Source organism: Hyperolius riggenbachi, chromosome 1 (genome assembly GCF_040937935.1).
Source record: "Hyperolius riggenbachi isolate aHypRig1 chromosome 1, aHypRig1.pri, whole genome shotgun sequence".
NCBI classification, from domain to species: Eukaryota; Metazoa; Chordata; class Amphibia; order Anura; family Hyperoliidae; genus Hyperolius; species Hyperolius riggenbachi.
The window spans coordinates 582,707,369-582,733,884 of record NC_090646.1 but is presented as its reverse complement, the minus strand read 5'-3'; the positions used below and the strand labels follow the sequence as shown (position 1 = coordinate 582,733,884).

The following is a 26,516-nucleotide window of genomic DNA, read 5'->3' as shown; positions in this document are numbered from 1 at the left end:
CAAAGGACATTTTCCATGTGCTCAGATTTCCCAGAAAGGACCTATTTTCACCTGACCTTAAGTATATGTATTTTTCTTCCCTTTTTATTTTTATACTGCGCTACGATTGTCTCTAGAATTGTTGATTGTAATGATTTTCTGTATACATTAATGAATTATATTGCATTTATAATAAAAGACTTCTAAAAGTCATTTATTGTTCAGTTACCCCTGCTATTCAGTCGCACAAACCGAATTCTAGCTTCTGAAGATCGCTACTGAGAATTGTTATTAGTCAGAACAGGGTGTGTTTTTATCATTCTATTTGCAGGTGTTTGTTAGGCAGATTGGGGCTCCTCTTCCCATCAAAAAGAGGTGGTGGCAGCCTAGTATTTTGTGGTTAATAGATCGCACGCCTCCCTCTGGTCTGTCTACTGCCAAAATTCCAGCGGTTTCAGCTCATCGATTGCGTCCACGAGATTGGATGGTCTGTGTGCTGAAACCGATTGGAAGGCATTGTGCAGTCCGGCCAGTAGGGGGCTTGTGACACATGTAAACAATACAAATAAGAAGTATGTTTCTTCCAGAGTAAAAGGAGCCATAAATAACTTAAGCTGGCCACTAACGATACAATCTTTTTCATCCAATCTTACCATTTATATGTAATATAAGGTAACTGCCTAAATTATCCATTCAACATTTACACAGTTTACCCTTATACTACATAGATTTGGTAAAATTGGATGAAAAAGATTGTATTGTTAGTGGCCACCTTAAATCTCCTATGCTACTGTCACTTACAATAGGTAGAAGAAATCTGACAGAGCCGACATGTTTTGAACTAGTTCATCTCTTCATGGGGGATTCTCTGCAATGTTTTTTTTCTTTAAAGACATTCCCTGAAAATGATTTTTACAATGATACTAGCCAGCTTCCCTGCTTGCTACACACTTTTTGGCAGTTGGATAGAGCAACTGCTTTCACTAAGTGCTTTTGAAACTAAACAAAACCCTGAGAATCTCTTATGAGGATATGGGCTAGTCCTAAACCTGTCGGTTCTTTCAGATTTGTACTTTCTACTGTAAGTGACAGCAAAATAGAAGAAAAGTAATGTAAAGCTCCTTTTACTCTGGAAGAAACTTAAGGTGACCACTAACGGTCCAATTTCTAGCGAAAAATCGCTCGAGCGATCAGAAATTCTGATCGGATTGTTTGTAAATAATCTCCATTGGTGGACACAATCGATTATGAACGAGTGAAAAAAATGTTGTCCAGATGAATTTTAGTCGAACCAAAATTTGGATTTTCTTGTTGGTTGTGATAGATAGGAAGCAAAGATTGGTTCGTTGATGGTGTAGTGAATGATGTGTTACAATATTTCACTTCCGATCAGAATTTCTGATCGCTCGAACGATTTTTCGCTAGAAATTGGACAGTTAGTGGCCAGCTTTACTTTTTATTAGTATGTTTTTACATGCATTTTACGATTTTCGCAATAGTGGTCCTCAAGAAGACAAACTTCTGTTATCTAGAAAGCTATTTTCTCATGTGCTCTAAATATTAGTTGGACTGCTCAAAAGTCCTGAAACATGTACAAACCTCTTAATGTGCAACTAAATGACCAATTGCAGATCTTTAAGGTGTCCATTTACAACATAGATTTTGCTTTGCAGTAGAGTGTTCCCCCAACTCTCCTCCTCCTGGCACAGACCTATGCGTGTGTTTAGCCATAATGCTCTCCCATCCATCTTCATACTCGCTCATGTACACTGACTGGGTAACCAGCGTAAAGCAATAACAATGAACAGAACAAAACAAAGGATGCAGTGTTTGGTAAATTATGTATATATTACATGTTTATTACAGATGCAACATATTTTGTAAAATTTACATTATGAAAAAAAAAAAATCAAATATATTTACATAAGTCTTCCGTAAGATAAACTTGCTTTGTTTTTAATTTACAATCAAAAGTAAGAACATTCCATAAAAATTCCGGTGTACTTTAGCTTCTCAGTGTTTACAAAGTCATCTAAACAAGTGGCAGCTAGGAGGATGTGACCGTGTGCGAGAGCAAGGGCCAGCCTGCTGAACGCTACACGCGGCAGATACCAGCATCAACCTGTAACCATCCCAGTTCATTTATCCCTACTGAAAATTCCCATAGAAAGCTGTGCGGCTGCCCTTTTGTAATCTGCACTCTCATTCCAGAAGATTAAGGCTAAAACGTGCCACACACATCTGACAAACCTCGGCTCTCCAAAAAAGGAACAGTCAAATAATGAATGAAATAGTATTTATTGCCTGTGCCATTCCACCATGTCTACAGCAGCGTGCGATATATCCATTGTGCCCAGCAGAAAAGTCTCCATGTTCTAACGTCTGTGATATTCTGCTATATATTTCAGTTAAAGATAAACAAGGAATTTTCACGCAGCACTCACAATTTACTTATGGGGTACCTGAACTAAGCAAAAATACAAGAGGTGGTTGCACCTGGGGCTTAAGAGCCCATATCATTTCTGTGGACCTTCAGCTTTGCTGTGGTATACCCCCATTTAAAGCTTCAATCCCAGTTGGAGCAAGAGCGCATGCTCTGTCCTCCCCCTCTGCAGACATACTCCTGAACATCTGCAGCCTGGTGCGTTCTGGACGTGTGTGCGCTTCAGAGACATTTGTAACTGCGCATGCCCAAGATGCTCCTGCTCACAGTCGTGGGGGGAAAGCTCAAAAAGAGGACATGCGAGTGGACATAGCATACACCCTTTTCAGAGGCGGAGCAAAGCGGAGGGGAACCTGACGAAGCTGAGGTGCCACATAATTTATCAGAGCACTGAAGAAGCCCCAGGTACGGCCACCTCATATTTTATTTTTTAGTTTGGGTGTGCTTTGGAGAAAAACAAAATGTCTACTTGTTATCCTATAATAAGCTGCACAATGAATTCAGTTGTCTTCACTTATGGATAAAGCGAGCCGTTTCTGCCTAGTAGTGCAATAAAAGTCACAGGTGAATAGAGTTATACTTAGATTTCAAGTACATATTGTAAATGGAAACTTATCTCAGAAAAGATGTATAACTCTGCAGCACACTGTCAATTTGCTGTAGCGGTTACCACCTCTGTTTATACGCAGAGGAGCACAAACACAATTACCAGGACTTCCCATCTCTATAGGTGAACGTCTGGACTAGTTAGTGTTACGCAAAAGGTGCATTTGAGGTAATTGAGGATTTTCCCTCATTTGTGTCGCCTACTACTAAACTAGATCCTGCAGGTGACACTGCAGTGTTCCCAATGCTGTACAGATACATCGCTAGATGACAGCTGAGCGACTCTTCTGTGTCTATAAAGAAGGACAACAGCGTAGGGTATGATGGAGCGGAACTGTGGACTCTGCAACCAATTGTTGCTCAAAAGGACCCTGAGCAGTAAATAAAATCTGGACTTACCTGGGGCTTCCTCCAGGCCCCCGTAGCCCGCGAGGTCCCCCAGCAGCCTCTCTTCCCTCTACTCGGGAAGCTGGCGGCTCCGGTAATTGCCAACTTTCAGGAGAAGTCATGTGTGCACGCCCGTCTCATCATCACACTGGTCACCGTAAGCCTCCTGCGCATGTGCTGTTCTTTAAAGACTGAACTGTGCATACGCAGGAGGCTTACGGCGACCGGCATGATGACGCGGCGCACACGCAACTTCACCTGAATGTTACCGATTATCGAAGCTGTCCCGAGGAGAGGGAAGAGGAGGATGTCGGGGGACCTTGCGGGCTATGGGGGGCCAGAGGAAGGCCCAGTTAAAGCGGCATAAAACCCTGACATAATATTCAATAAAACATGTTTTCCTACTTCTTATATGCCATACAGTTAGCATATTTGCTTTTGTGCATAAGTATTATTATTCATTTAGAAATTATACGTTCCCAAAGTAAACTTTTTTTTACTCAGAGCTTACTTTGTATTTTATTCATAACTGCTTTATTCATCGTCTAACTTAAGCATAAATGCTTTCTGATACTTTCTGAGGCCCAGTTCACACCAAAACCGCTAGCAGATCGTCAAAAAGCTAGCGGTTTTGGGAGCAGAGTGCCGATATTTGCCGGGTGCACACCGAGCGGATTTTGTATGAGATCCGCCGGCCGCATCCGCGTGGCTAATGTATCTCTATGGGCTGGTGCACACCGGCGGTTTGAGGTTTTAAGCACACCGCAAACGTGCCTGTGCACCAGCCCATAGAGATACATTAGCCACGCGGATTTTCAGGCGGATTCGGCCGGCGGATCTGCCCAGTGTGCACCGGGCCTGATTGTCTCACTGTCTTTAGGAGACCCGGCAGTGTCAAAGAAGGCTTTGTTTACATTACTCACTTGATACAATTAAACACAAGATAACATTATCTACAACTTCGGATGCGTCCAGCTCTGCTGGCAGGGAGGCTTCTAAGGCCTGTGTTAACCCTTTGAATGCTGTTCTAGTAAAAAAAAAAAAATGCTGGTTGTATATAATATGCTGTAAATAATCTATTAGAGCAAAGTAGAAATGCTGGGTTTCATTCCGCTTTAAGTCCAGATTTCGATTTTATGTACCACTCGGGTCCCTTTAAAAATCAGGCACGCCGGATGATTAAGTGACCTCAGCAGACATTCAGGGGCCAACTGTTCAGGTTAGATTCTTGGCCGAGACAGTGCTGACCGACTGCCTCAGCCAAGAACAGTCTAGTGTGTACGAAGCTAGAATTATCTGTTACGTTACAATTAGGAGATCGTGCTGTTATGGTTAGCAAAATAATGAGACAAACTAGGGTGAGGCAGTGTTTACAGGGTATAGGTCTGAGTTAGTATTATGAATTCTGGGATAAGAGGGTTAACACAAAGTTAAATTTGGGTTTTTTTATGGGATAATGGTCAAGTAGGGGTTACGCTTATGCATGGGGGTGGGGATCAGCACCATGAATGATGACAGTGGAAAACAGGTTATCAAGTTTGTTAGAATGAACACAGCACCAAATAGCATTTCCAAACCCATATGTATGCTGTTATGTTACTTGCAAGCTTGCTGGAAGGTTAGTAAGAATATTCCCACTGATCAGTCACTGTCCAACTGGCAGGCAAATAACAGAAGGAGATATAAAACTAAAATAAGGGACTAATCAGTACAGGAGACCTGGACACAGCACCGGCGTCTCTTCTGCTTCAGCAGGAGAGGCCACATACCTGCCATATTAGTGTTGATTTCCCTTTATGCTGCAGAGCTCAGAAACCAGCTGGACTGGACAGAATTTGTGGCTCCTCCCACCTATTTCTTGGACTGTAGGAAAAGAAGTAAAAAGCAGAAGAGGTAAAGGCACTGTGCCCCTTAGATGGCCAATTTTGGCAGAGCTGTGCAGATGATTTGGGCGCCCCTATAGGCCATAATGTGAAATACAGCTATAGTGGAGCTACTCGACAGAGTTCAAATTAGAACAACATGTGGCGAGTTGCTTCTACTCAGAGGGGGGATAGCATTAACACCACCCTGGACGTTCAGCAGCAAAATTTGGCCATGCCAATTTAAATGTACGCCTGTGCAAGCACCAGTCCTATCTAAATGTACGTCTGTGCCAGCACCAGTCCTATCGTAAGCAAAACAGTAAATATATTTCCATAACAGATAACTTTACATGCACCAATTCCCTTGTTCCTATTCTTGTTCAGCCCTGAATAAGCTTTATTTACAGTAAACAATTCACACTGAGCACATTGGATACCTCACAAGCCCGTACCAACATAACGGAACAAGAGAAAAATACTATTTACAAAGTTCACTATTTTTGGTTACGGTGTCCACAAATAGTTTCCAGAGTTCTGAGGAGACCTTTTATGCAGGCGTGCATATTTTTCTGTGTTTTGTCTTCAGAGAATTAATGCTGAACAAATTACAAAAAGAAACAGCCTGTAGAGTTATTCATTAGCTTTTTCAAACTGTTAAAAGTGATACAACCCTCCCCCAATAAGGAAACGAAAACATAATAAATGCATTGTATTGCGTAGTCTTATTGCTAAAAATAAGAGATTTCTGTATTGTGTAAATAAGAGAGGCATGGTTATTGCAAAGTAGTGGAGAGTTGAATAGTAATGATATATGCATTGTAAAGTATATGTATAAACATCTGCAGAGCTTGCAGTCTGTAACGTAGTGGTTAATGTCTTTGTACAGTCTATTAGATGAGATAGGCAGTCTTGTAATGCTTGTTTCAATAGTATCAACATCTGTGTTCTGTACTATTAAGATCATTTTAGTGCTTGGTAATATTAAAAGTGATCCTGTCACTTTTTGCTTTTAATATATACACACAATCAAACAAACTCAGATTTATAAAATGCGGTTTCAGCTTAGTTTGGATGTACTCGGTGTCAAAACTCAATTATAATGACCACAATTAACAGAATGTTGGAGAGTAAAGGCCTGTATACACTTCCAATGTACGATGCCGGAAATGATTGTCTGAGATCGTTTAGGGCAGTGCTGTCCAACTTCGTGGGCAGGGGGTGTGTCTAGCACCATATTTATTGGCGAGAGGGGGTGGAGCCAAGTGAAAACAAAACCGTGGGCCTGTCAGATAATGGGGCCCGACACAAGAAATAGTCTAGGCAAGTGGGTGCGGCCCGACAGTTGGAATGCCCTGATTTAGGGCATCTTTTCCAAGTGTCTGGAAGCATGCCCTATCAGGGTTATGTGATCACAAAGGAATGGTCGCTTGGTACTGCTTGTTCTCACCCTTCCCCTCTCTGTTTTGCAACAACTTACTAACTGTCAGAGAGACAAACAGCATGTTTGTACAGAGAAAGGCCATTTTATATAACCAATAACTATACTTTTTATATGGAATTTAATTTCATACCAATTAATACATATAATTTTTTTTATAAAATCTTAAATTTGATTATTCTTAGTTTTTAATTTTCTTAGTTATATTTTTGCATTTTTTTTTTAAATATAGGAATTTCCTTTAAGATCAGTCATGCCTTCTCACAGTTAAACCATGGCATTTGTCCTAAAGATCATCTATGGTTTTATAATGTAATAATGACATTTGATTTCTGAAAATATATTTCAACCATGTAATAACTGCTCTCATACAATTTCAAAATTTGAAAACACATTTAACTATTTAGGATGTATTTGTACTTGGTGCTTAGGAATGTACGATTTTACCAAGGCACGGATACCTGAAGTGAGCTGGTTTCACAAAACATTTAGTGCTCAGTAAAAAACTTCTACATGTTTTCCATCAGGAGGTAAGCGGACTATGCTTACACTCATTTTTAGATTTAAATGTTATGTTTTAGCAGAGTGCCTCCAGTTTAGGTTATGTTATATACACTTGAGACTATTCAGTAGCTTTTACTAGTTAGGGGTGCTACCTGCCTTGGATCTGAGATCCAGTTATACCCAAATAAAAAATGAGCAATTCTATTAAGGCCTGTACCCACTACACAATTTCTATGGCAATTTTTTTTTTTTTTTTTTTAGCAATGAAGGATCTCGCAACTGGGTTCAAGGACACAATTATGCAAACGATGTCAGGCGAGGCGATAAGGACCCTAAAGGCAAATTGGATCTTTAAGATACCTGACGACTAAGTACGTACCGCAATTGCTTGACTTCCCTTCATGTCAGTCGTGTGCCGTCGAGTTTACTCGCCGGCAGGTAGATGGACCGGGAAATGTTCGTCGCCGGGGGACGGCGCTGGAACCCATCTTCATGCCTCAATTGAGTATAACCCCCACCCCCTCAATTTGAGGTCATCTGTAAACCTCTTTTATTGCAAGTGTAAACAGGCCTTTAAATTCTCCACACTTAGCTATATAAAACATACTGTATTTGGCTTGGCATAAGGCAGACAAATGTCTGTATAGTAAATAATTAAAAGGGTGAAGAAATCTGTGCAGAGTCTTAACTCCTTATCTTAAAGTAACTGAATTTGGGAAAGAGCGGGGAGCTTTGACATCAAAAAGTTAAAGGAAACCTAAAGAAATAATTTTGATGTAAAAATTCATTGGGTTGAGTAAAATGCAAGAATCAAGTTAAAAGGGCTAAGCGGTCTGATTGATAAGTTCCATTTATCACTAGCTCAGCTACAATTTTGTTTTAGGAAGTTATCTTTTAAGGAAATAAGTTTTTTTATTTTCTACTGAGCTCAGAAAACTTGGCCGAATGTAAAATGATGTAGTGCAGAATAACTTATTCGCAAGGCAGAACATCACTGATGTCAAATACAAAGATGAGGAGGTCTGGGCTATTTGCATAACTACAGAGGCAAAAGCCATAACGTGAAGTCTACCTTGAAGCAAAAATTAACTTCTGATATATTGAATTCTATGTGCAGTACAGCTAAGAATTAGAACATTAGTAGCAAAGAAAAGAGTCTCATATGTATTTCCAGTACAGGAAGAGATTAAAAAAAAAACCGTTATCTATGCAAAAGACCTTCTCTGAGGTCTTCAAATACAGTCCTGTTTCATGAGACACTTAAACAGCCAAGAAACAGTGAGGGACAGCTTGAGATAAGGGTTTACTTCAGGAAAGTTCAAAGGGTCATTACTCCTGGTTTGTTTTATAGTTTAAGAGTGTGGTTTTAAAATTGTGACTGTGACAGTATGATGCAATCTTATAAAAAAAAATTCATTATCTGTACTACACACACAATTCATTAAAAGTTTGATTTTTGGTTTTTTTTTTTTGCTTTAATTTAGGGACCGAATGAGGATCAGGAAATTCCTATTCCCAATAAGGGAAAGCCTCGCTGAAGAGGTAAGGTGGCAATATTATGCTGCCTCATCACCATTTATTTAACCTCCTTACATAGTCTAAAGCATTAAAGAAACTCTGAAGCCTCTTAAATTTTTTTTTTATTTTTTATAAAACCATCCTGTTTAAAGAGACACTGAAGCGAGAATAATTCTTGCTTCAGAGCTCATAGTTAGCAGCTATCCCGCGGCTAAAAGGGGGTCCCGCGTGGGAGGCAGGGCTGCGGCGGTTAGCCCTGCCCCAATGCGGAAGAGATTCCGCGATGTACGGAGGGGATTTGGGGGTGAAGGGACCTCCGTTAAGCCGCGGGATAGCGGCGTTTTAGCACACATGCCCCTGCTAACTATGAGGTCTGAAGCGAGATTTATTCTCGCTTCAGACTCTCTTTAATACTTTAATCCTACCTAAACCGCTGCATTCCTGCCGCTGTAAACTATCTAAAACCCACCTAACCCGCCCTCCCTCTCCCCTGCAAAATCCACGACTTTCTTGGTTGTGGATTTTGCTGCCCTCTAGTCTTCCATGTGAGCAGGGCTATGAGCCACAGCCCTGCCTCACACGCGTCTGTCAGCAACGGATCTCCGCCTCTCCCCCGCCCCTCTCAGCGAAGGAAGACTAAGAGGGGCGGAGAGAGACGGCGATCCGCTGCTGACAGACGCGTGTGAGGCAGGGCTGCAGCTCATAGCCCTGACTCACACGGAAGGGCCCCCCGGATCACCCCCCGGGGAGTTAGGGGGGTTTTAGATAGCTTACAGCTGTGGGAATGCGGCGGTTTAGGTAGGACTAATGTATTAAACAGGATGGTTTAAAGAGAACCCGAGGTGGGTTTGAAGAATATTATCTGCATACAGAGGATGGATCTGCCTATACAGCCCAGCCTCTGTTGCTATCCCAACCCCCCCCCCCCCATAAGGTCCCCCTGCACTCTGCAATCCCTCATAAATCACAGCCACGCTGCTGACAAACAGCTTGTCAGAGCTGGCTGTGTTTATCTCTGTAGTGTCAGTCTGCTGCTCTCCCCGCCTCCTGCAGAACTCCAGTCCCCACCTGCATCCCTTCCCTCCCTGCTGATTGGAGGGAAGGGACGGGGGCAGGGACCAGAGCTATGCAGGAGGAAGGGAGCAGCTGAGATAGACACTACAGATGTAAACACAGCCTCACAGCACGACTGTGATTTATGAGGGATTCCAGAGTGCAGGGGGACCTTAGTGGGGTTTGGGATAGCAACAGAGGCTGGGCTGTATAGGCAGATCCAGCCTCTGTATGCAGATAACATTCTTTAAACACACCTCGGGTTCTCTTTAATAAAAAAAGGATTTTTAAGAGGCTTCAGAGTCTCTTTAAAACTCATAATTGGGAGCAAGTACCTTTAAAATTCATCTAAAAGTGTCCCTTAAATGATTTCTAAAAAGGTTAGGTGCAGCAGCAGCATCTGTACAAAGCAGAGCTACAGCAGCTAAGATGAATGGGAGGGGCAGAAACCCAAATTACTTTTTGGCAACCCACATAGGAGATGCATTTGTGTTATTTAGGTAAAGAAAATCATGGCCGTCTTTAAAAAAAAAAAAAAAAAAAAAAAAAAACATTTATGAAACGTGATTTAATTTCTTGGTCAAAGTTAATCAAGAACTAGTGCCCATTGTTCATCTTCAACGTGGCAATTTGAAGGGGTAGAATTTGTGAGGGTGCAGCCATCATGCACCCTCTACAAGTCTCCTGGGTAAGATCAAAAGACTCATTCTAATAAATACCGGTAAGAATAGGATTCTACTACATAAGTTGGAGAAGGGTCCTACATGCAAAAACAATTCAGGTTAAACCGGCTGCTGATTGCAAACAATATTTTAGTATAATTAAATGAAAATGTAAAAGGTCCATAATAATATATTTCATTATTATAACAAAAAAAAAAAGAAAAGAAAAAACAATGTTATTCACATAATGTGCAAACATATTTAACACTGGCTTCTAGTAACTGCACAAATTCATTGAACGTATACCTGCAAAGAATGAGGAGTCACTTACACAATCTAAAAAAAAAAAAAAAGAAATTGACATTCGTGTGCTCAGTGACTAATTCTGCATTAAAGGGTTAAAAAATGAAACGCAGAAAACTGACATCAGGGTGCTTGCAGTCAGGGCAACAAAACCCATAAACTGAATCTACGCCTATAGGATCAGTATTATTCACTGGGCAGCTTTTCAAGAACAGTAACTTGTGGATATTATGAGATTTCACTTTGCCTTGTCATTTTGCCCTTACTACGGTATATTTCATGAGGATTCTGGTTAGATTTGGTGTGTGTATTTGTGCTGCCTTTGTCTCTCTCCCAGTGCAAAGTAACCTGAAGACCCAAGTATAGCCCGCGGTGATCAGCTGCCATGCTTGTCCTGTAGACGCCACGGTTGAGGTCTGCATGGCATTTCAGTAATTGCATATGTGAGGTTGAAGTAGCCCTTTGTGGTAGTTAGTAAATCAAACCTCAAGAACGATATGGTGGCTAAAGCAGACTGGGAAAGGCACAGATGTCAATGCATATAAAAACCAAGCATGCTTAAAAAATAAAATAAATATGCTGACACGGACATTACAAAAACTCTGTTGTGTCATTCATTCTTTCTTCTGTAATTGCACTTATGCTGAATGTATTTAAAAATAAAAAAATAAAAGTAAAGTAAAAGAAAAATATGGAGTTCAAGATATTTTCCTTAGAAAAAACCTCGTCTCACTTGAAAAACAGAATACACAACAAAAAATTATTGTCTTGCAGAAAGGGAATTCTGAGATACATCAGTGATACAATGGACCTTTTGCTGCCATTTTTTGGGCGTAGCCATGTTGTGAGTTCAGTCAAACTTGCTTGTAGAAAAAGAACTACTAATACTACTACTAATTCATAGAGAAAAAGCTGAGTTTGAAACAAATTTCTGATCACTGCTGATGGAATGTGAAAGTAGCCCACCAAATGGTCAATCAAATTCACAACATAAAACAATCTTTATGGGGGTGGGGTGAAAATGCATTTTTTTTGTGATCTTTCAGACCAGATTACAAGCAAGGGCAAAAAAGGTATAAAAATGATCGACTATAGCTGATATAACTTGGGTAATAATTTTATAGATTAAAAAAATTAGATCTTCAACGGTGAAGACCAGTGCTATGATCGCCTAAAATAATGATCCACTGCTCCGCTTACTTGAGTAAAGCCGCAGGTCATAAGCAGCAAAAAAGTCATGCAAAAGAATAAAGACCACCACAGACCACAACTGTGGCCACATATTACCACTTTTTAAAGTGGTTGGAAATAAACACACATGTTCACCACTCTGCCCCATTCAAGTCAATAGCGTTCTTTGCTTTCAAAGTAGCTAACCTTATTTGGGGATTTATAATATGGTGATCAGCTGACCAGCCATTCTATAAATACAGCGATCATCGCTTATTGCGGATCATTACTGGCAGTAGTGGTGGTCATGGGAAATTTTGTTGCAGACAATATCCAGTATACAACTTGGTTTCATTACTCATACAATAATGTAGTGCATTCATAGGTTTATTACTGAGAAGTACACAAAATGGCTACCCCACAGGGATTATTTACTAAAAGAGATGCATGGTGAAGAGCCAATAGCGTAGTGTTTATGTCAAACACGTCATGTTCAAGCAGAGTCAGTCCCATTTGGCACAGAAGGGATTTACCCGTGGGTTCCACCATTGGAGACTTGTGCTTATATAGGGGCTATTACTGGAAGGGCATATTTTAACTCCTCCTACATCACTACAAAGTCCAGCCACATGCAACCACCACTGCAAGCACTGCTGCTGCCCCTCTACCACTAGTGCCACTTCTCACCATCTGTACCACCTTGTCACCCTTCTTCCTCATTATGCCACCGCTTTCCCCTATTACCCTTCAACTATCTATGCATTTAAGTACGCAAAGGGAGAGAAGGGGTTCGATGATTGGTTGCTTCCTGGTTGGGGTTATTCTAACACTTAAGGGAATGTTCTAAAAAGCACTGCACTCCAGAAGGCAATACTAATTGACTATATAAAAGGGCAAGATAATAATAAATAACGTACAAACCAGGATATGGAAATCACTATGGTAGGAATAAAAATATCAGCCCCAAAAAAGAGGTATTTTATAATTTGCTGCTGCAGTCCACAGAGATTGAATGATCGTTCACACTTTTCTGTATGTGTCGACCCAACTTGCAGGCCCTTATTTTATAGAGAGTGGAGGCTAGGTTACATTGCAGTCCAGGTTGGGGTGTGTGTCAGAGATAGTGGGGCGTGGTTTATAGCACTAGGTAAGATGTGGGTTGTGAGTGTGTCAAAGATGGTGGGGTGTGGTTTACAGCAATAGGAAAGATGTGGGTTGGGTGTGTGTCAAAGAGTGGGCGTCATTTACAACACTAGGTTGTCTGAGAGGTGGAACGTCTGTGGCAGTGATCTGATTGGGCATGATAGGATGTCTGACGTAAACAAAGCTAGGCTGTACATCTCATTTAGTGAATCACCACCATGTTGTGTAAGCAGGAGGTCCACATAAGGTGGTTACAAATGATACCCTGAATTGCTCACAGGTGAGACCTTGTCAAAAGGAATTTAGATTGTTAAATATTAATGCATTGGCTATTTACAAGTATAAAAAAACTTGTACAAATGTATACACGATTGCTCTTGTATGCTTTGTTACAAAAGGTAACAGTTTTCTGATAAAACAACGGTGGTTTGTGTAGGAAAGTCTCCTCTTTATACAAATACACATTTTTTGTTTGTTTTTAAAACAGCTGAATTTTTACCACGACCGCAGAAAACTTCAGTGCTACAACATAATCAAATGGGTATTCCACAAAAAGACTCGTAAAAAGTGCATTCTTAGACTCTGTAGTTGGCAGCAATATAGAAATACCTTCTAAACAAGTCAAGAATTAAAATATATATTTATATATTTATATATATATCTATAATTAAAACAGCATGTAGAAGATTTCCGATAAATTAAAAGGAAAGCCATTTGCTTACATCCCGAGATTAAAATTTTAAATTAAGTTAAGAATATCAACAGTCAGCCATGTATCTTCCTGAAAGAGAGAAAAAACAAAGGGAAAGTCAGAACAAATACACATAAGGTATGAAGCAATATCATGGATAGATCATGCATTACCCAGAGGAAATATTTGGTCTTGCAAGGGACAGGAAAGTTGCTTTATCAAATTGTATAAATGCACACGTGAAGTGAGAGGTATGTGGAGGCGGACATATTTCCTTTTACACAATGCACATTGTCTGGCTGTTCTGCTGATCCCCTGCCTCTAATACATTTAGCAATAGACCCTGGACAAGCATGCAGATCAGGTGTGTGTGGATCCAGACACTACTGCAGCCATGGGCTGCCAGGCAACTGGTATAGTTTAAAGCTGTATTCACAGTGGGATGTTGCGGTTTCATGCGACATTAAAGTCACAACGTGTCTGCGTTAAAGAAAACCTGAACTGAACATTAAAAGTCAAAATAAACATACACAAAAGTCATACATGCCTCCTGTATAGTGTACTCATCAATCTATTTTTTCTCTCCTGCATCCTGTTTGTCCACTGTGATCAATGGAATTATCCGTCCTCCATTTTGAAAATGGCCATTACCCCCTAACCGCTTTCTGGTCAGCACACTGTTAAACTGTAACATCGTCCACTTGAGCCATAGGGAAACATGGACACATCAGTTCTCCTCTCAGCTGTAACTGACAGCAACTGATATATAACTGACAGCAACTGATATATTTCAGTTCTGACAAAATGTTGTCAGAACTGGAAGGGATCACTGTAAGAAGAAAATGGGGAGCTTCTGAGATGAACTGATGGCAAGGTAACTATGTAATGTTCATTTGAAGTTACCTCATGTGTTTATTTTAAATAATTTTACTCAGTACAGGTTCTCTTTAAGAGGTAACGCACTGCAAGCAGTGAGTTACCACAAAGCAACATTTTTTAACGCGATTTTAACGTTGCACTGTGAACGGCCATAGGATTAGCATTGCAGTGCGGTAAGCTGCGTTATAAGACTATATAACGTGCGACCTTAAAAGGATATAAATATGACAGCCTCCATATCCCTCAGTTTAGAGGTTTATTAACCTCCCTAACAGTGTTCCCGACCCAGACTTGGGTGAAAACAAACATGCTGCAAGCGGTAATCGCAAGCCTGGGTTGGGGCAACCGCTGGGCAGGTTACTGCAAAGCAAGCAGCAGAGCGGCCATCTGCCCCACAACAAAGGAGGGGGGGGGGGGGGGGGGGCGATCTCCCCATAGAAATAGGGCGCCATCCAGAGGACAGGAGGGAAAAAATGCAGTGCTGGATCCCCAGGGAGGAGAGTTCTGTTCAGGGGCTGCTGATTTTTTCTGGATTGCATAAGTAAAAAAAAAAAATTGCACTGCATTTTAGACACTAAAATGCATAAAGAATCACAGCCAAGGAGGTTAAATAATACAGTTCAGAAGCAAATTCAGGCAGCTGAATAGTGATGAATGGAGTACAACAAAGGATCACACAGAGGACATCTATGGTTATATAGTTTATATCCACTACAAATTACCTGGGGCTAGGTCACAATGACAAGGGAAGGTAGAGAAAAGTTACTGTACTTTCATTTAGTCTAGGCAGTGCCTGACTTTTACAAAATTAAAGCTGAAGGATCTATTTTAGCAAAACTGAAGGCAAACCTCTGGTTTCTGTGCAATCAGGTTTAAGGCCCATACACATGTCGGATTTTTTTCAAGGACCCGTCGTTTGGACGTCCCGTTGTTCGGTTGTCTGGACGTCAAATCGGACGCGTGTACAGTCCGTCGTTCAGCTAATAAGACTGGTCTTGAGCGATCCGCGCCAGGCGGATCGCTCAAGACCAGTCTTATCAGCTGAACGATGGACTGTACACACACCCGATTTGCCGTCCAGACAACCGAACGACGGGACGTCCAAACGACGGGCCGTTGAAAAAAATCTGACGTGTGTATGGGACTTAGGCCTCTTGCACACTGCAAGCAATTCAGATTCAGATTCCGCTTTTTAATCTGTTTTTACTTCCGATTCAGATTCAGATTTGCAGTTTGCTCCCTGCACACAGCAAATCTGAATCTGAATCGGAGGTAAAAACTGATTAAAAAGCGGAATCTGAATCTGAATTGCTTGCAGTGTGCAAGAGGCCTTAAGGGTACCCTCATACTCTTCAGTTCACACCCAAACATCACTTATGAAAATAATACTACCTGAAGGGTTTACCAAAACTTTACAACAATCATAAAACCCACATTGCAGCACTGAAGAAAAAACATACCTGTGCCAAACCTCTTTTTCACTAGGGAAAGGCGATAACCTGTGCCCACAAGTTCAACGTCCACTCCAGACAGGGTGCCACCATCACTGACAAACTGTACTGCCAATGTGCTGGGGTTACTAGGTCCCTCTGACACATCAAATTTTGCCCTGAGTGATCCAGATCCTAAAATTATAAGAAAACTAATATAAAACTGTTGCAGGCTAAAAAAGGTTAAAACAGAATTGGAGTGTAGCATCCCAGTGATGAAAAATGCTCACAATTACATACTATATGGTTAGAAGGAAAAGTCAACCACACCATTCGGCAGGGCTGGTGAAGGTATGTGAATGGTACAGGTGTGCCCAGTGACTGGCACTAGATCAGTCTGCTTGAAGATACAAACAATGGAAACAAGTCCATAACTTTATTGAATAGAAAAACAGAACAGACAAACTTTTGTCTGTCCTGTTTTGCTATTCAATAAAGTGGAAGGGAGCAGACGGACTACAAGGGGCTGAAGAAAGCCCCAGGTAAGTATAAATCCTTTTGCTTTCAATTTTTCAGGCATGTGGTAAAAAAAGAAAAGTAAATTGAAAATAAAGACCACACGCCACAGCTTGTCTCTACTAAAAGTAATAATAGTGCTGAAAGCAAGCACTCATCCAATGCAATATCACAGCCATTCGTTTTGTACAGCTGAATATACTACAAAGCTTTGGGAAACACTGACTGTGCACCACTCCCCCACCCACCTCAATAGGATACAGAATAGCCTAGCCCATTTAAGAGACAAAACAATCGAACAACAATTAAGATTACATTAGAGTCAATTTTTTAGTATGTATCACCTATAAAAAAATGCTTAAAAAGGGACCCTGTATCAAAAAAAAATCCCCTGGGGGTTACTCACCTTGGGAGGGGGAAGCCTCATGGTCCCAATGAGGCTCCCCCCTCCCCTGTAGCTGAAGGCAATCCAGCGCTGGCTCCTCCGAATCGTCCCACAATCCTGGCTCGACAAGCCTGATAAGGCTTGATATATTTACCTTCCCTGGCTCCAGCGGGTGGCGCTGCTGCGGCTCTCAGCACGGAAATAGCCGATCTCTGCCGGGTCTGCTCTACTACACATGCGCAGGAGACTTGCTCCTGCGCAGTAGAGCTGCCCGACAGCGATCGGCTATTTCCGCCTATCTCCGAGCAGAGAGCCGATACTGCGCCTGCACTGGAGCCGGAAAGGTAAATATTTACATCCCCGCTGTTCGGATGGGCACAGTGAGACCGCCGTGGGACACAGGAGGACAGGGGAAGCCTTAATAGGATCCAGAGGCTTCCCCCTCCCCACACAGGGGAGGTTTTTTTAGTTACAGCTTTTCTTTAATAGTGTATGCACCATATACAACTTATTATGTAGCATTTTACGCAGTATAGTGACCAATTCTTATATCTTGTAAACACCTCATAAGATATAAGAATTGGTCACTATACTGCGTAAAATGCTACATAATAAGTTGCTTTTCATACAAGCATAAAAAATGATTTACCTGCATTTTCTGACTTTTCAGAAATTGTAGAGACTTTCCAAAAGGCTTTCATCTGTTCAGCATTCCTAGGAGGGAAATAAATTATGTTAATTTAACCACTTAAGCCCGAAGGGTTGACATTTTTTTTACATCCGAGCAACTTTCACCCCCCATTCATTTGCCAATAACTTTATCACTACTCATCACAATTAATTGATCTATATCTTGTTTTTTCCGCCACCAATTAGGCTTTCTGTGGGTGGTATATTTTGCTAAGAGCCACTTTACTGTAAATGCATTTTAACAGGAAGAATAAGAAAAAAATGGAAAAAATTCATTATTTCTCAGTTTTCAGCCATTATAGTTTTAAAATAATACATGCCTCCATAATTAAAACTCGCGTATTGTATTTGCCCATATGTCCCGGTTATTACACCGTTAAAATTATGTCCCTATCACAATGTATGGCGACAATATTTTATTTGGAAATAAAGGTGCATTTTTTTCCGTTTTGCGTCCATCACTGTTTAGAAGCCCATAATTTATTAAATCATATTGATATACTCCTTTGACATGAATATTTAAAAAGTTCAGACCCTTAGGCAACTATTTATGGTTTTTTTTTTTTTTTTATTATTATTGTAATTTTTTTTTTTTTAATTTAAACTTGTATGTGGGTATTTTTTGGTGTGGGAGGTAAACAGGGTTTTTTTTTAATATATTTATAGGTTTATTCTTAAAACTTTTTTTTTTTAGGTGTAATTTGCTATTTGGCCACAAGATGGCCAGAGTCAAAAAGTCCTGGGAGCGAGATGAAGAAAGGAGACCAGAGCTCAGAAAAGCCGCAGCGTCTGAAGAGACGCTGTCGGCTTTTCTCCGGGGGGGTCCGATCAGCGAAAGGGATTTATAATCCCTTTCACTGATCGGTGGGCTAGCGGCCAGCAGCGGGGGCGCGCACGGGGGGGGCCCGCGGGCGCGCGCGCGACCCGCGGGAGTGCGCGCAGCCCAACTGGACGAGAAATCTCGTCCAGTTGGGCTTAAGTGGTTAAACATTTTACATTTCTCACTACTAAATTAGTTGCTCGCAGTTATAACTGAAAGAAAAATGATTTTCAAAGTAATGCCCATGTTTTCCTATGGCACCTTTCACACTTAACTGAAATCTTTTTCACAATACACTGCTATGGAAAAAGGCGTACAACGCACACTAACACACACCAACTGATTAAGTGTAAATGGGGCCTTAGTCCCACTTTTGATACATCATTGATCTGCATAGTGAACATGGCAAGTTGTGCCTGAGCATGCAAATAACAGCCCACAGCACACAAATGTTCCGATATGGGACTCGCCCCCAGAGATGGCGCTCAGTGCTGGAATTATCTGCTTTGCTAAATCTTGTGTTTCCAAAACTGTGGGACGTAATACACGTCACTCATGCTACATGTCCCATGGTATGTTTTTATTGCTTTCTGTCGTTGCTTTATGTATGGTTTTAGATAAAATTCAGAGGTACAGACTAACCAGCAAGCTCATGGTGAACCAGAACTCATTGGAGTGTGTAAGGGGCTACAATGGTCCTAAAAGCCCCCTTACTAAAATGCATGGAAAACAAAAGTTTGCTTTCTTAAAACAGAAAGAATTTGCGATAATTCAGGTTGGAGTGAGCTTGAGATGTCTCCCAGAGCACCACTGCTGAATATATGCAAATTAACCATTGTTGCCCTTAGAAGTAATTAGTACAGAGCCATAATAATCCAACATGCATAATAGCCCCTTACACACCAATGAGTTCTGGGTCACCATGAGCTTGTTGGTTAGTCTGTATCTCTCGGTGTTTCAAGCCCTACTCCATAGAGACAAATTAATCCATGCCATGCACTGATGAGGATCAACCAAACTGAAACAGTCTGTATGCATGTTGGATTATTATGGCTCTGTACAAATTAACAAGCTGACATCATTGCATTCCAGCGGATCTGGAGGTGTGTTTAGCTTCTAAGGACAACAATGGTTAATTTGCATATATTCAGCAGTCAAGCACTGGGAGACATCTTGGCGCTCACTCCAACCTGAATTATCGCAAATTCTTTCTGTTTGGAGATAAATTCACATTCTATTTCTGGACACTAATGCAGACCAAGAGTTTTGTCATCTTTTCTTTTACAGAAGTCTCATATTACTGTCATAAAAGGTTCAATACCCAACTGACAAAAGGTATTCATAAGTGTTATTAAATGCAGGGTAGATAGTGTGGGCCTAATCAGCTAGTGTCACTAGAAACACACATCCCCACATGCTTAAAAAAGGGCAACATATCCTATATAAATACTTTTTAACACAAAAAAAAACATTCTCACCATATTGCTGTAGGAAGAGACTGCATGTTTGTGACGCCACCATCCACCGGAACCACAACCTGTATATTTGATAACGGACTGGGCAGAGCCATAGACTCTGGATTGTATTTGTAATCCAGCCTGACATCAGTTGTTGTGTCGCTACATTTCCAGTAGGTGGCGAGGTTCAGAGGAGTGGACTGAATCCCATTTGATATTACCTAAAATGAGAAAAGAACTAAGTTATTAAACAATATTGTGTGAAGACATTGCATATAAGAGGTAACCGCACTTCTTGGAGTAAATGAAACCGCATAAAACTGAATTGGCTATAAAGGGAACTAGGCACTGGGTCAGCTGAATATTGTACTGGTAAGGCCTTGGATGTGGGATTTGAGCAGTTGACCAGGGTTCGAATCCCATCTCAAGCCAGTACATAAAACAGTAAGGAGGCTTTGAGCAAAGCTCCCTAATGATCTTAGTTGCCCGTGGAGCACCCTAGTGGCTGCAGCTCTGGCACTTTAAAGAGGAGCTGTTAGGTATAAGGTCTCAGAGAAAATAAACACATATATCAGTAGCTAAAGATTGGCTGTACTTACATTACATATGCATTTCACTGTCCACGTTTGGATTTCACAGAATTTGTATATAGTATATGCAGAGATAGATGCTCCTGACAGCTCATGGCAGGCTCCATGTTTTTCTGTCAAATGTGTCGTCATGTCCTGCCTGCTTCCTGATCACAGAAAAGCTGGTACTAAATAACACAGTGTGCAGTGAATATTAATGAGCCATGTGGCTAGGAACAATAGCTGACTCCTGCAGTGTACTCTGCCCGGAGATTTATCAGTGCTACGCGCTGGACTGATTACAAGCTGCTGTAACGTCTCATTAGCAGCCGAGGGGAGGGCCCCAGAATGCTTTGCAGTTTAGTATGCGGCTTGCGTCCTTATGGGTCTATAACAGCCTTTAAGATAAGCACACATCAAAGGTAACTGAGATTTTTATCTTCACTAATTGCTTTTGGGCTTCCTTCTAAACTGTTTAACACAGGAGAATAGAGGTTTAAATTAGCTTCTGCAGCCTGACAGTTACTCTTTAAGTCCGCCAGGAGAAAAGCACCAGATCCTGTAAATGTTCTGTGTCTTGTCTAGTTCAGGCAGTTGTTCAGCATTTATTTACCAAACGATTCTTTATTGCTAAAGTGAAAAATACGATTGTCTTGGTGGCCTGACATAATATGCATTACATACTAACATTTTCTTTGCCTGCCACAGCACAGAACTTGCCACAGCCACAGAAAATTACTTAAAGCCCTAGATAATATTTGTGGAATAAACGCCGATTCGCGATGCATAAAGTTTTGAGCATTTCCCATAAACCATTTCTGCACTGCTCTTTTTTTGTTAACTACCGTATTTTTTAGACTATTAGACGCTCCTGACCATAAGATGCACCTTGGATTAGAGGACAAAACAACAGGGCAACAAATATATACTAAATCTGGTCTGTCCATGGTGCAGAGGTGTCTTGTCCACCAGCCCCCCCCCCCCCCCCCATTATTATGCCCCCACTGTACTTCTTGTGTTCTCCTCCATACCTCTTTGTGTCCTCCATTTCCCCCCCCCCCCCCCCCCCCGGTCCACCTGATCAGGTGAGACACGCGCCTGCTGCTTATTACGGTTTGCAATATCTATGAAACCGCTGCATCAGAAATGAACACTGTGTGAGGAATGGCGTAATTATCTTTTCACTTTTACCTACAATGAAAAATTCAGGAGCGTAACTTAGGGCTTTAATCTGGAAATTGCAGCACTGTTCTACAGCATCAGATAGCAAGCCGAACATTTACGACATCACAGCAAAGTTACTCAATGAATACTTAACAAAATGAGTTAAGATCTTTATTTGGATTGTGGTATTTTTCCTTTGAAGCAGAGAGTATAACAGTCTAAGGGCTGGTTCAGACGGACGTTTGCAGAGCGTTTACTGCCAGCGTTCGGGGCTTGGTGTTAAACGCTCCCATTCAAGTGTATGGGAGCGTTTGTACCAAGCTTTCAAGCTCGTTTGCACGAACGCAGCGTTCGGGTCCCGATTTTCCCTGGCGTTCAAGGAGCCCCTGGAAGCTACATGTAGCTTCCAGGGGAGGTTAACCGCGACGGCTAATGTCCCCCTAGGGGAAGAAAAAACGCGACCGCATCCAAACGCACACGAACGCTGCTGAACGCGACGCCAGCAAACGCAACGCCTCCAAACGTCCGTCTGAACCAGCCCTAATGAGTGGCTGGATAGGGTACTGGTTAAGGGCTCTGCCTCTGACAAAGGAGACCAGGGTTCATATCTCAGCTCTGCCTGTTCAGTAAACCAGCACCTATTCAATAAGGAGACATTAGGCAAGACTCTATAACACTGCTACTGCCTACAGAGCGCACCCTAGGGGCGCTTGAGTTTGCGAGAAAAGTGCGATATAAATGATCTGTGTCTGTGACTAACCAATCATTTATTACAATAAGGACTTGTAACTCCAATGAAAATAGTTTTGGAGGTAAGGTTAGAAGTTCTGCCAGGTTTTTGTTTCTCAGTGTCCCACTTGTGAAGATTATCCCTATCCCACAGTTGTAGCTATGCTTTGCGCTTCCAGCTCTTCTCCTCATCACACTAGACTTTTGGTACACTTTGCTGTTACAGAGCAGAAACCAAAACTGCAGAGGAAGCTGGAGATGCAATTAAATCCAGCATTTCCACATAAAAAGGACACAGTAGATTATTAGGATTAGCAATGTGAAAAAGCTTTAAAACATGCATAAGCCTGTAGATAAAGAGAAGCTAAACTCACTTCCTTTGCCATGGTAACAGAGGAGCTATATGACATTTCAGTGCCCTGCTCAGGGACACCTGTGTGTAGCCAGCTAGGGATTCCTACATTAGGGTCGTTCGCAGGGCAGTGTTAATATTCAGGAACCCTGCTAGGTTACTGCTAATATCATGTTTCCAATATTCAATGCATAACATGCAAAAATAAATGGAAGCAAAGAGTTTGCTTACTGTGTGATATAAGTTTGTTACTATTAATTATGCCTAGAAGTTTAAGACAAATGGCCCCTGCTTTAGTAAAAACAGTGTCTTCCCTTTTGTATCCTTTTAAAGCTGTTGATAACCTGTGATGTTAAAATATTGCGATAAGCTAGTATAATTGGTTAGAAGGTACAGCGCCACAGAATATATAGGTGCTTTATAAATCAATAACAACATCATATCTGTGCAATGTGTAATAAGGAAGTGAGAAGTGCATGCTGTTCATCAGCATTATGGCCTATGGCAGAAATTCTCAACCTAGGGTCCACGAACTGCTGAGGGTACATTAGCAACTGTCAGGGTGACCCCCAGGAACTGAAGACAAAATGGCAGATTTCACCTCCAGGTTGTGTAGGTGAGGTGTCTGGCATGGCTGCAGGAGTCTCCGTGGTATTCCGGCAGGAGGTCTTTGGGAAAATGGCATCCCAAGTCCAGCACTGGAGTCGATTTGTGTGGAATTATGACTTCTGTGTTTTTATAGGGTAGAAAATGTTGCCTAATTGCCGTATTTTTCGTACTATAAGACGCTCCGGACCATAAGACGCACCTAAGTTTGGAGGGCAAAAACCAGGAAAAAAAACAAAAAACTAAACCTTGTGCTTCCATGGTGCAGGGGTGTCTTATGGACACATACATATACATCAAGCACTTAATTAAGGGCAAATAACACTGCAGTATGTAAATTAGAGGATCTGATGGGAACACCACCTACAACAGCCTTATAGGTACATTCAAACTTTCTTAAACACGTTGTCACCAGGATTCAAAACATGTCCTGGTGCTAAATCCCTTATTAACTAGGCTGCACAATGCTTAATGCCTCCCTTTGTGAAAAGCATTAAACAGCATTCTGCTGTCTGTGTTATACACATGCTAAGCTCTGAATGGATCACTTACCAAACATGCAGCTGGTGGGTACCATGATCAGGAATGCTTTCATGTGTTACTTAACACATATTCTGACAGATTGACCTGAACTTTCACTCACCTTGCCTGCTAAAGCTCTGCCAAATGAGGAAATGTAACAGGCTGCCACCAGGATTCAGAACATATCCTACTGCAAAATCCAGCTATATCTGTTACTGAGCTGATAGCAGTGATTGGCCCTAATGACTGAGCTATGTCCCGCCCTCGAGACCATCGCGTCCTGTCAGCACGCGGGCAGCAGTGATTGGTGCGTATAGAGGCAGTGCCCGCACCTGATTAGCCAATTGCCTCCTGTTGCGTCTCTCGGTGGTTACTTCCACAGCTGATCGGGAACCGCGGAGTGCACTTTACCGGCCATAACTTTGAAAAGCTGTATCGCCCACCAATCTGCAACATCCAACTGGGGCACCTATAGAAGCGATAGCGGCATGCACTTTACCGGCCATAACTGGGGCAACCACAGAGGTGATCGGGAAAACACACTGCGGGCTCGTGATTATTGGACTGTTCTCCCCTCGGGTCTTCCCCCCCCCCCCCCACTTGTAGGGGGAGAAAAGTGCGTCTTATGGTCCGAAAAATACGGTATACGGGGGGGGGGGGGGCAGCTGCCTAATTATATGTATTTTGGGGGAAATGCCTAATTATATGTATTTTAAGGGAAACTCTGCCACATTATGTGTACTGGGAGGGGAAACACTGCCTTATTGCATGTATTTTGGGGGAAATTATGTGTACTTTGAAAGGGGGGGATGCGACCAATTATGTGCATTTCTGCCTAACTACATATATTTTTGGGGGAAACTTGCTTATTATGTGTATCTTGGGGAAAAATGCTGCATTTCTTGTCATAAGTTGCCTAATTATGTGTATTTTGTGGGGAAATGCTGCCACTTCATATGTATTTTGGGAGGAAACGCTGCCATATTATATGTATTCCCCGGGGGGTGGGGCAACCACTGCCAATAAAGTAGATCTCTGGGTCAATCGCTGTTAATTATGTCCATTTCGGGGTAAACTACTGTCTAATTAATGATATAGATATATATATATATACACACACACACACACACGCACGCGCACACACACACATGCACGTTTTAGAAAATGTACCATGCGAAATAAGCTTTCGGCTTACAGACAAAACAGAGGGGGGTACATTGGATTGGTGATGCCCACAAACGAGTGTGTGCTCTGAAAAAATTGAGAACCACTAGTCTAAGGTGTGTGATGGTTGAGGTAACAGTATTAGGGGACATATAATGCTGAAGATCCTTTTTATATCACCAATGCATAGTGTTTTAGACAGTAACACACAAAATACAATTTAATTTAAGAAAAAGTACTGTAAATAAACCAAAATGTCTGCCAACTTCTCCCTGGATTCCTACAAATGAAATATTTGCTGACTGGACACCAAACTAGTCACCTTTACTTCAAATAATCCCCATGACTTGTGTTTCTATGCATGCCACTGGCTCTCACGGCTAACTACTTCTGACTGTTCCCACCACATACTACTGATCTACAAGAAACCTAGGAACTTCAGCTAAGAAGTCATCCACAGCCAGTAAATTCAATGCAGACACCATATCCTTCAGAAGCTGACATCCCGCCATACACAGAGCAGACCTGTGACATGCACACACCACAAGTTCACGCTCTGGAGAGAGGATTCGCTGCCAGCGATGCTGAAGGGGGACTGCAATCAATATAAGATATATAAAAGCGGATGTCTTGTGCCAAGAAAGAAAGCATTTCTCTGCGGCCTTCATGATGCCCATAGAGCATACCTCTAATTCAGGGCCTTGGCAAAAACACGTCCATCAGCAAATGATTCTAGGCAGCCATCATTAGGAAGTTGCTAAGCTCCAACTGCTTTTTGGCCTTATCTAAACTGATCCTGTGTTCAAGCCAACAATGTTGATATGCACAGGAATTCTCCTAAGGGATTTCCTTAGCAACTAAAATCAACCTGATATTTTTCAGCATGCAACATGTTGCAAAGGAGGAGGGGTAGGGAAGAATAGCTATGCCCTTTTCCCCTTAGGGAGTCATACTTTGAACCGAGAGTAGCTCTAACATGTCATACATGAAAGCAACCACTGCAGATATAAATAGATTAAGAGTGGGTCCACACTAGACCCAGTTGCAGGACGGACACTGCAGTCCGGATCAGGGGAAGTACCCACCGTACTGCAAACTGATGAAAGTGCATCAGTTTTGTATCAGTTTCCGTTCAGGTTTTTCCCTGACAGAAAACGTCTCCATCATTAGGAAGGAGTGGGAGGATTTTTTGGGGCCAATCATAAAGCTCAGGCTATCCGTTTTAACATCCGTTTTTTGCCTGTGGAGCTGGAGATGCGTTTTCTCATTGCTTTCACTACCCCCTGCGTGTATCCGTGGTCCTGATCCGTTGCGTGAAAATGCAGCAGATCCGGACCTTCCGTTCAGGTTTTGAAAACAGATCCCCGCAAACGCAGACGGATCCGTTTTTTACTTGGGTGAGGCTGGCTGCTATTTTGAACATTAGTATCTGGGACTCCGTTTTTCATCAGGTTTGAAAACGCAGCCACGG

At 41.8% G+C, this 26,516-nt stretch overlaps 1 protein-coding gene across 1 annotated transcript in view; it reads right to left on the bottom strand.

The window, feature by feature from the left end:
• Window positions 1-1,829: 1,829 nt before the first annotated feature.
• Window positions 1,830-26,516, bottom strand: part of FCHO2 (FCH and mu domain containing endocytic adaptor 2) — a 240,335-nt gene continuing 215,648 nt past the window's right edge. The window contains exons 23-27 of the mRNA XM_068248366.1: window positions 19,961-20,160; window positions 17,622-17,686; window positions 16,102-16,266; window positions 13,794-13,852; window positions 1,830-5,876 (exon numbers count right to left, since the gene is read on the bottom strand). Of these exons, the coding sequence (XP_068104467.1) occupies window positions 13,830-13,852; window positions 16,102-16,266; window positions 17,622-17,686; window positions 19,961-20,160 (453 nt within the window). The 3' untranslated portion in view covers window positions 1,830-5,876; window positions 13,794-13,829. The remainder of the gene's footprint in view (window positions 5,877-13,793; window positions 13,853-16,101; window positions 16,267-17,621; window positions 17,687-19,960; window positions 20,161-26,516) is intronic.